At 44.6% G+C, this 11,240-nt stretch overlaps 1 protein-coding gene across 1 annotated transcript; it reads left to right on the top strand.

The window, feature by feature from the left end:
• Window positions 1-2,178: 2,178 nt before the first annotated feature.
• LOC311309012 (uncharacterized protein) lies at window positions 2,179-3,500 on the top strand (the record flags this gene model as incomplete). The annotated part of the gene is made up of 5 exons (XM_084438141.1): window positions 2,179-2,266; window positions 2,363-2,451; window positions 2,617-2,691; window positions 3,027-3,238; window positions 3,318-3,500. The coding sequence occupies exons 3-5, from the start codon at window positions 2,667-2,669 to the stop codon at window positions 3,498-3,500; spliced, it is 420 nt and encodes a 139-aa protein (XP_084294267.1). The 5' UTR covers window positions 2,179-2,266; window positions 2,363-2,451; window positions 2,617-2,666.
• Between the last annotated feature and the right edge of the window lie 7,740 nt (window positions 3,501-11,240).

The following is an 11,240-nucleotide window of genomic DNA, read 5'->3' on the forward strand; positions in this document are numbered from 1 at the left end:
CACTAGCTGGCGCATTGGTTTGATAGCATAGTTGGGATGGACAGTAGCTAGCACATTGGTTTGATAGCATAGTTGGGATGGACAGTAGCTAGCACATTGGTTTGATAGCAGCATAGTTGGGATGGACAGTAGCTAGCACATTGGTTTGATAGTAGCATAGTTGGGATGGACAGTAGCTAGCGCATTGGTTTGATAGTAGCATAGTTGGGATGGACAGTAGCTAGCGCATTGGTTTGATAGCATAGATAGCAGCATAGTTGGGATGGACAGTAGCTACCCTACTAACACAGTGGGTTGCAGCAACGTTGCACATAAGTTGTACTTAGGTAAGTTGCAACGTTACCATCAGGCGATGTTGTGACAACGTCCATCTAAGGTCGAAAATAACTTTACCCTCCTAAGTCTAATTAGACTTTTCTGCAACGTTGCAGAAACATTTGCAATATGGGTCCCTGCAACGTCATTAAATAAACGTTGCAGTGACGTTGGATTAAAGTCCTATTAGGCTAGCATTAGGATTGCAATCGGGCTATCCCGTGACGTCACTGCTTGCTTGGTTCACAGTTGAAGTAGGCAGGATTCTTTGCCAAACTGCTCCTGTCTTTTGTTCTTTTTTTAAATTTTCGCTTATATCCTTCATATTGTACTATGTTGAGGTGAATAACTCATCTTAGAAATGTTATTGATTGTATATTTCCCTGTTTGTTAACATTTAATGCTTTTTCATTAATTAAAACTACGTTTCGGTGTCGACCAAGATATCATTTTTCAAAAGACGTGTCGAGAAAACCCATTCATTCTCTCGAGATTATGGAACACTTCCACTAGGGGGCGATGAGATCACTTTCCCTCCCTATAGATGGGTTCGCCGTCTACGTCACAGCGGGGTGCGCACGCAGCCTCTTTGGGGGAAAAGGAACGAGCGAACGAGGAACGAACTCGCTAGCCACAGTAGCTCCGTTTCGTGTAGCTAATTATGCCTCAAAGCCGCTGTGCTGTGAACTGTACAAACAGAAAAGGACAAGATGATGGCCTCAGATTCTTCAGCATCCCCTCGAGATGTCACCCTTTTCAGAGGAACCACCGAAAGCTGTGGTTTAAAGCCATAAAGAGAGCAGATTGGGGACTAAAACACTTTTTTGTGTGGTGCGAACTCATCTCTGGTAAGTTATACTGTACCAGTTACCTCTGGGTTTTTTCTCATCAAATTACATTGATTTGACTGTTGGTTTAGCTATTTATTTGTTTACTTACCGGTAATAATTTAAGTAAACAGAAGTAACTCATAACCTGCACGCTAAACTAAGTTCAGGAATTGGAAGCCCAATGCTAGCTAGCTAACGTTAGCTAATGCTAGCTAACACGCTACCTAATGCTAGCTAACACGCTACCTAGGGCTAGCTAACACGCTACCTAATGCTAGCTAACACGCTACCTAGTGCTAGCTAACACGCTACCTAGTGCTAGCTAACACGCTACCTAGGGCTAGCTAACACGCTACCTAGGGCTAGCTAACACGCTACCTAGGGCTAGCTAACACGCTACCTAGGGCTAGCTAACACGCTACCTAGTGCTAGCTAAGTCAAGGCCCGAACTTGACTAATGTTTAGACAATATTGAAAATACTCCGACAAACTATTGCAAATCTTTTTTCTGTTACTGCTGGCTTTGTGTTCGCCGCGAACATTTGCAGAAACATAAGCAAGCGAACGGTCTGAGATGTTAAGTTTTGTGTTAGTTAACGTTAATATAAAATGGCCGCTGGACTGAGGGAAATTGTTTGTTTGACTCTGCTGAATTTGGGTTTTCCCCAAGTCCACAACTGGTACTGTTTGCATTTTAAGCTGTTAAAAAATACTGGCGGGGGGGAAAAAGATCATTACTCATTATTCTGAGGAAAACAGGATGGCTGAAATGTATTGATTATGGTACTTTATGCACACAGATCATTACGAAGGTGCCAGGCTCATGGCAAAGGTCTTTGAGCAGCAGTCGTCGATGGACGAGCGCCAGGACGTTAGAAAGAGACGGCGCAACACGCGCTATCACTCCAGTGACGAAGGTAATATACTAAAGTGCATTCAACAGTCCCAAAAGAGTAGTACTTTTGAAATCGAGTAGTCTGAGCTAATTTACTGATATTCCACTAGATATTCCAAGCCCCGGGCAGCCATTGGTCCCCACTATGCAGGCCAAAGACCAGGTGCCGGAGTTGAAAGGCCTCTGCCAGCGGTCCAGTACAATCCACGTGTGCTGTACAATCCAGGTATGCATGTTTGTGTTGAAACAGTATGCCTACTGCACACTGATAGTTGGACTATTTTTTTTATTTATTTTGAATACCATTTTACTCATCTTGCAGATTTTCCAAGCTTGTCCCATGTGGGCGAGCGGGGCCCAGGCCCCATTTATAGCACCCCAGCCAGATCATACAGCACCCAGCCAGACCAGGTAAGAGTGGCATGTACTGCTGTGGTGTCTACCTGTCTCGTCTTTATTTAGTTTCCCTCCAAATGCCAGAAGCCAAAGCCAACACCATAAAGTTTCCTGCTAATCCCATTCAGTTAGCTCTGTGATTGGCTTTTTTAGATTGAATACCATTTACTCATCTTGCAGATTTTCCGAGCTCATCCCCTGTGAGCGAAAACCATGCGAGCCCAGGCTTCATGTATAGCACCCCAGCCAGACCAGGTAAGAGTGGCATGTACTGCTGTGGTGTTGTGATGTCTACCTGTTAATGTCTTAATTTATTTTCCTTCAAATGCCAGAAGCCAAAGCATGCTGCCAACACCATACAGTTTCCTGCTCATCCCTTTCCTTTATCCCTTTTGTTTTTCAGTTAGGTCTGTGATGCCGTCGCCCAATAAAACGGCTCCAGCACCATTGACTCCATGTACCCCTCTACCTAATCGATGCTGCTCTGCAGATGCTGGTATGGGACTACTTCATGTTGCATGCAGGGATATATTTTGAGTTTCATTTAGTTTTATGTCAATGTACTTATAGCCACATCTGTGTTTATCTAGATTTCCAGAGGTCTGTACATCAGCAGTTCTCAGAGATGCGGGAGCAACTCCGTGAGCTTGCACGGACTGTGAGGGAACTGGCCCAGAGCACGCGGCCTGTGGAGTCTGGAGCCCAGGGAGAAGTGCTGGATGTACTGAACCCTGCCCAAACGGACGAGGAGCTGCAGGTCTGTGAGGCCAGGTTGAAGGACCGGGAACATCAGAGGAAGATGGTGAGTGTCTGCAGGGCAGAACTTTGTCTTATTTTTGCAGTGCAGGGAAGGGTACAGTAAATGACTCTTTGTTTTGCAGACACAATACCTAGGTGCCATTGGTGGCAGAGACTTGGCGGACACAGTCCGGCGGGTGCTGTCAGCTGTAGCCACACATGCGGTGTGGAGCGCCTACAGTGTGCACGGGAAGAAGGGGAAGAAGCCACTGAAGAGTATGACACTCTTCAATGTTCTAACATGTAAGAAATGGTTCATATTTTGAATATTTTTTAATACATCGTCTTTGTTCCATGACCGATGTGAATTGAAACCATTACCTTTCTTGATAACTTAAAGGTGCAGTGATGGTCTTCATGCCAAAGGCTACGATGGCGGAGGTGGCCGCCCAGCTGCAGGAGACATTAAAACATGCCCCTGCTAAATGCAGAAGGGTAAGTGATGTCTTTTTTTTTGGTTTCTCCTACCCAGTGTGACTGCATGGTTCCAAAGATTGTGTACCACTTTTTTGTGCATGTATGTGCGTTGTGTATTTACGGCCATTTCATTGTGTCTTTAGGTATCTGCAGAAGTCCGCCTGAGCACAGCCCATCCAAGAACAGTCCATCTGAGCACTCCCCAGCATTCTGATGAGGAAGACTTCCCTTCCTAGCTGCCCCCCAACCCATCTGACACCCACCCGCAGCCCATCTGAGCACAGCAACCCACCCCCCCCCCCCCAGCCTATCTGAGCACAGCCTGCCATTTTTTGTAAATACTTTTTTGTAAATAACTTTTTTTTTTGTTTTTTTTTTAAATACTTTTTGTTTTTAAAATTGTTTATCATTTGTAGGCTAGATATTTTGTACTTTTTTTAATAAAATAAATTGTTCTTGACTGAATGGTGTTGTGTCATAACTTTTGTACCATAATTTTGCTTGCTGCATTGACTATGACATTAATAGGCTCTTTGCACAAGCTCCACTACTTCCTGACACTCTACAGGCGTATTTCTTTCCTGGCCTATACTAGTGGATGGAAGTGATTGATCAGGTGTGCTGCACACCGGATTCATGGCAATTGCTATCCAATAGTATAGGACGGTAAAGAAATATGCCTGTAGAGTTTCAGGAAGTAGTGGAGCTTGTGCAAGGAGCGGATTTGTTCTGTAATGCAAATTATAAATGTAGCCAACGGAAGTGTAGACCACGTTGCAGCAACGTAACAAAGTAATATATAAACGTGTATACAACGTTGCAGCAATATACATCGAAATCATCGCGGAAATCACAACGTTGTGTACACATTGTAGGCACGTTGCAGACACGTTGGACCTGCACGTTGCAGCAACTTGTGTGCAGATACCGCGTTTGCGTTGCATGCACGTTTAACTTGACGTTGAGTGGACCATACCAAAGTCTAAATTGCACGTTTCTGCAACATTGCTGCAACCTGATTGTGTTAGTAGGGTAGCACATTGGTTTGATAGTAGCATAGTTGGGATTGACAGTAGCTAGCACATTGGTTTGATAGTAGCAAAGTTGGGATGGACAGTAGCTAGCACATTGGTTTGATAGAAGCATAGTTGGGATGGACAGTAGCTAGCACATTGGTTTGATGGATGGACAGTAGCTAGCACATTGGTTTGATAGTAGCAAAGTTGGGATGGACAGTAGCTAGCGCATTGGTTTGATAGCATAGTTGGGATGGACAGTAGCTAGCGCATTGGTTTGATAGTAGCATAGTTGGGATGGACAGTAGCTATTACATTGGTTTGATAGCATAGCTGGGATGGACAGTAGCTAGCACATTGGTTTGATAGCATCATAGTTGGGATGGACAATAGCTAGCGCATTGGTTTGATAGTAGCATAGTTGGGATGGACTGTAGCTAGCGCATTGGTTTGATAGTAGCATAGTTGGGATGGACAGTAGCTATTACATTGGTTTGATAGCATAGTTGGGATGGACAGTAGCTAGCGCATTGGTTTGACAGTAGCATAGTTGGGATGGACAGTAGCTAGCGCATTGGTTTGACAGTAGCATAGTTGGGATGGACAGTAGCTAGCGCATTGGTTTGATAGTGGCATAGTTGAGATAGACAGTAGCTAGCGCATTGGTTTGATAGTGGCATAGTTGGGATGGACAGTAGCTAGCGCATTGGTTTGATAGTAGCATAGTTGGGATGGACAGTAGCTAGCACATTGGTTTGATAGTAGCATAGTTGGGATGGACAGTAGCTAGCACATTGGTTTGATAGTAGCATAGTTGGGATGGACAGTAGCTAGCACATTGGTTTGATTGTAGCATAGTTGGGATGGACAGTAGCTAGCACATTGGTTTGATAGCAGCATAGTTGGGATGGACAGTAGCTAGCACATTGGTTTGATAGTAGCATAGTTGGGATTGACAGTAGCTAGCACATTGGTTTGATAGTAGCATAGTTGGGATTGACAGTAGCTAGCACATTGGTTTGATAGTAGCAAAGTTGGGATGGACAGTAGCTAGCACATTGGTTTGATAGAAGCATAGTTGGGATGGACAGTAGCTAGCACATTGGTTTGATGGATGGACAGTAGCTAGCACATTGGTTTGATAGTAGCAAAGTTGGGATGGACAGTAGCTAGCGCATTGGTTTGATAGTAGCATAGTTGGGATGGACAGTAGCTAACGCATTGGTTTGATAGTAGCATAGTTGGGATGGACAGTAGCTATTACATTGGTTTGATAACATAGCTGGGATGGACAATAGCTAGCGCATTGGTTTGATAGTAGCATAGTTGGGATGGACTGTAGCTAGCGCATTGGTTTGATAGTAGCATAGTTGGGATGGACAGTAGCTAGCACATTGGTTTGATGGATGGACAGTAGCTAGCACATTGGTTTGATAGTAGCAAAGTTGGGATGGACAGTAGCTAGCGCATTGGTTTGATAGTAGCATAGTTGGGATGGACAGTAGCTAGCGCATTGGTTTGATAGTAGCATAGTTGGGATGGACAGTAGCTATTACATTGGTTTGATAGCATAGCTGGGATGGACAGTAGCTAGCACATTGGTTTGATAGCATCATAGTTGGGATGGACAATAGCTAGCGCATTGGTTTGATAGTAGCATAGTTGGGATGGACTGTAGCTAGCGCATTGGTTTGATAGTAGCATAGTTGGGATGGACAGTAGCTATTACATTGGTTTGATAGCATAGTTGGGATGGACAGTAGCTAGCGCATTGGTTTGACAGTAGCATAGTTGGGATGGACAGTAGCTAGCGCATTGGTTTGACAGTAGCATAGTTGGGATGGACAGTAGCTAGCGCATTGGTTTGATAGTGGCATAGTTGGGATAGACAGTAGCTAGCGCATTGGTTTGATAGTGGCATAGTTGGGATGGACAGTAGCTAGCGCATTGGTTTGATAGTAGCATAGTTGGGATGGACAGTAGCTAGCACATTGGTTTGATAGTAGCATAGTTGGGATGGACAGTAGCTAGCACATTGGTTTGATAGTAGCATAGTTGGGATTGACAGTAGCTAGCACATTGGTTTGATTGTAGCATAGTTGGGATGGACAGTAGCTAGCACATTGGTTTGATAGCAGCATAGTTGGGATGGACAGTAGCTAGCACATTGGTTTGATAGTAGCATAGTTGGGATTGACAGTAGCTAGCACATTGGTTTGATAGTAGCATAGTTGGGATGGACAGTAGCTAGCGCATTGGTTTGATAGTAGCATAGTTGGGATGGACAGTAGCTAGCGCATTGGTTTGATAGGAGCATAGTTGGGATGGACAGTAGCTAGCACATTGGTTTGATGGATGGACAGTAGCTAGCACATTGGTTTGATAGTAGCATAGTTGGGATGGACAGTAGCTAGCACATTGGTTTGATAGTAGCATAGTTGGGATGGACAGTAGCTATTACATTGGTTTGATAGCATAGTTAGGATGGACAGTAGCTAGCACATTGGTTTGATAGCATCATAGTTGGGATTGACAGTAGCTAGCGCATTGGTTTGATAGTGGCATAGTTGGGATGGACAGTAGCTAGCGCATTGGTTTGATAGCATAGTTGGGATGGACAGTAGCTAGCACATTGGTTTGATAGCAGCATAGTTGGGATGGACAGTAGCTAGCACATTGGTTTGATAGTAGCATAGTTGGGATGGACAGTAGCTAGCGCATTGGTTTGATAGTAGCATAGTTGGGATGGACAGTAGCTAGCGCATTGGTTTGATAGCATAGCTGGGATGGACAGTAGCTAGCGCATTGGTATGATAGTAGCATAGTTGGGATGGACAGTAGCTAGCGCATTGGTTTAATAGTAGCATAGTTGGGATGGACTGTAGCTAGCGCAGTGGTTTGATAGTAGCATAGTTGGAATGGACAGTAGCTAGCGCATTGGTTTGACAGTAGCATAGTTGGGATGGACAGTAGCTAGCGCATTGGTTTGACAGTAGCATAGTTGGGATGGACAGTAGCTAGCGCATTGGTTTGATAGTGGCATAGTTGGGATAGACAGTAGCTAGCGCATTGGTTTGATAGTGGCACAGTTGGGATGGACAGTAGCTGGCGCATTGGTTTGATAGCATAGTTGGGATGGACAGTAGCTAGCACATTGGTTTGATAGCATAGTTGGGATGGACAGTAGCTAGCACATTGGTTTGATAGCAGCATAGTTGGGATGGACAGTAGCTAGCACATTGGTTTGATAGTAGCATAGTTGGGATGGACAGTAGCTAGCGCATTGGTTTGATAGTAGCATAGTTGGGATGGACAGTAGCTAGCGCATTGGTTTGATAGCATAGTTGGGATGGACAGTAGCTAGCACATTGGTTTGATAGCAGCATAGTTGGGATGGACAGTAGCTAGCACATTGGTTTGATGGATGGACAGTAGCTAGCACATTGGTTTGATAGTAGCATAGTTGGGATGGACAGTAGCTAGCGCATTGGTTTGATAGTAGCATAGTTGGGATGGACAGTAGCTAGCGCATTGGTTTGATAGTAGCATAGTTGGGATGGACAGTAGCTATTACATTGGTTTGATAGCATAGTTGGGATGGACAGTAGCTAGCACATTGGTTTGATAGCATCATAGTTGGGATGGACAATAGCTAGCGCATTGGTTTGATAGTAGCATAGTTGAGATGGACTGTAGCTAGCGCATTGGTTTGATAGTAGCATAGTTGGGATGGACAGTAGCTATTACATTGGTTTGATAGCATAGTTGGGATGGACAGTAGCTAGCGCATTGGTTTGACAGTAGCATAGTTGGGATGGACAGTAGCTAGCGCATTGGTTTGACAGTAGCATAGTTGGGATGGACAGTAGCTAGCGCATTGGTTTGATAGTGGCATAGTTGGGATAGACAGTAGCTAGCGCATTGGTTTGATAGTGGCATAGTTGGGATGGACAGTAGCTAGCGCATTGGTTTGATAGTAGCATAGTTGGGATGGACAGTAGCTATTACATTGGTTTGATAGCATAGTTAGGATGGACAGTAGCTAGCACATTGGTTTGATAGCATCATAGTTGGGATTGACAGTAGCTAGCGCATTGGTTTGATAGTGGCATAGTTGGGATGGACAGTAGCTAGCGCATTGGTTTGATAGCATAGTTGGGATGGACAGTAGCTAGCACATTGGTTTGATAGCAGCATAGTTGGGATGGACAGTAGCTAGCACATTGGTTTGATAGTAGCATAGTTGGGATGGACAGTAGCTAGCGCATTGGTTTGATAGTAGCATAGTTGGGATGGACTGTAGCTAGCGCAGTGGTTTGATAGTAGCATAGTTGGAATGGACAGTAGCTAGCGCATTGGTTTGACAGTAGCATAGTTGGGATGGACAGTAGCTAGCGCATTGGTTTGACAGTAGCATAGTTGGGATGGACAGTAGCTAGCGCATTGGTTTGATAGTGGCATAGTTGGGATAGACAGTAGCTAGCGCATTGGTTTGATAGTGGCATAGTTGGGATAGACAGTAGCTAGCGCATTGGTTTGATAGTGGCACAGTTGGGATGGACAGTAGCTGGCGCATTGGTTTGATAGCATAGTTGGGATGGACAGTAGCTAGCACATTGGTTTGATAGCATAGTTGGGATGGACAGTAGCTAGCACATTGGTTTGATAGCAGCATAGTTGGGATGGACAGTAGCTAGCACATTGGTTTGATAGTAGCATAGTTGGGATGGACAGTAGCTAGCGCATTGGTTTGATAGTAGCATAGTTGGGATGGACAGTAGCTAGCGCATTGGTTTGATAGCATAGTTGGGATGGACAGTAGCTAGCACATTGGTTTGATAGCAGCATAGTTGGGATGGACAGTAGCTAGCGCATTGGTTTGATAGTGGCATAGTTGGGATAGACAGTAGCTAGCGCATTGGTTTGATAGTGGCATAGTTGGGATGGACAGTAGCTAGCGCATTGGTTTGATAGTAGCATAGTTGGGATGGACAGTAGCTATTACATTGGTTTGATAGCATAGTTGGGATGGACAGTAGCTAGCGCATTGGTTTGACAGTAGCATAGTTGGGATGGACAGTAGCTAGCGCATTGGTTTGACAGTAGCATAGTTGGGATGGACAGTAGCTAGCGCATTGGTTTGATAGTGGCATAGTTGGGATAGACAGTAGCTAGCGCATTGGTTTGATAGTGGCATAGTTGGGATGGACAGTAGCTAGCGCATTGGTTTGATAGTAGCATAGTTGGGATGGACAGTAGCTAGCACATTGGTTTGATAGTAGCATAGTTGGGATGGACAGTAGCTAGCACATTGGTTTGATAGTAGCATAGTTGGGATTGACAGTAGCTAGCACATTGGTTTGATAGTAGCATAGTTGGGATGGACAGTAGCTAGCACATTGGTTTGATAGCAGCATAGTTGGGATGGACAGTAGCTAGCACATTGGTTTGATAGTAGAATAGTTGGGATTGACAGTAGCTAGCACATTGGTTTGATAGTAGCATAGTTGGGATGGACAGTAGCTATTACATTGGTTTGATAGCATAGTTGGGATGGACAGTAGCTAGCGCATTGGTTTGATAGTAGCATAGTTGGGATGGACAGTAGCTAGCGCATTGGTTTGATAGTAGCATAGTTGGGATGGACAGTAGCTAGCGCATTGGTATGATAGTAGCATAGTTGGGATGGACAGTAGCTAGCGCATTGGTTTGATAGTAGCATAGTTGGGATGGACTGTAGCTAGCGCAGTGGTTTGATAGTAGCATAGTTGGAATGGACAGTAGCTAGCGCATTGGTTTGACAGTAGCATAGTTGGGATGGACAGTAGCTAGCGCATTGGTTTGACAGTAGCATAGTTGGGATGGACAGTAGCTAGCTCATTGGTTTGATAGTGGCATAGTTGGGATAGACAGTAGCTAGCGCATTGGTTTGATAGTGGCATAGTTGGGATGGACAGTAGCTAGCGCATTGGTTTGATAGCATAGTTGGGATGGACAGTAGCTAGCACATTGGTTTGATAGCATAGTTGGGATGGACAGTAGCTAGCACATTGGTTTGATAGCAGCATAGTTGGGATGGACAGTAGCTATTACATTGGTTTGATAGCATAGTTGGGATGGACAGTAGCTAGCACATTGGTTTGATAGCATCATAGTTGGGATGGACAGTAGCTAGCGCATTGGTTTGATAGTGGCATAGTTGGGATGGACAGTAGCTAGCGCATTGGTTTGATAGCATAGTTGGGATGGACAGTAGCTAGCACATTGGTTTGATAGCAGCATAGTTGGGATGGACAGTAGCTAGCACATTGGTTTGATAGTAGCATAGTTGGGATGGACAGTAGCTAGCGCATTGGTTTGATAGTAGCATAGTTGGGATGGACAGTAGCTAGCGCATTGGTTTGATAGCATAGCTGGGATGGACAGTAGCTAGCGCATTGGTATGATAGTAGCATAGCTGGGATGGACAGTAGCTAGCGCATTGGTTTGATAGTAGCATAGTTGGGATGGACTGTAGCTAGCGCAGTGGTTTGATAGTAGCATAGTTGGAATGGACAGTAGCTAGCGCATTGG

The sequence above is a fragment of the Borostomias antarcticus genome, assembly GCF_949987555.1.
Source record: "Borostomias antarcticus genome assembly, chromosome: 1".
Classification (NCBI taxonomy): domain Eukaryota; kingdom Metazoa; phylum Chordata; class Actinopteri; order Stomiiformes; family Stomiidae; genus Borostomias; species Borostomias antarcticus.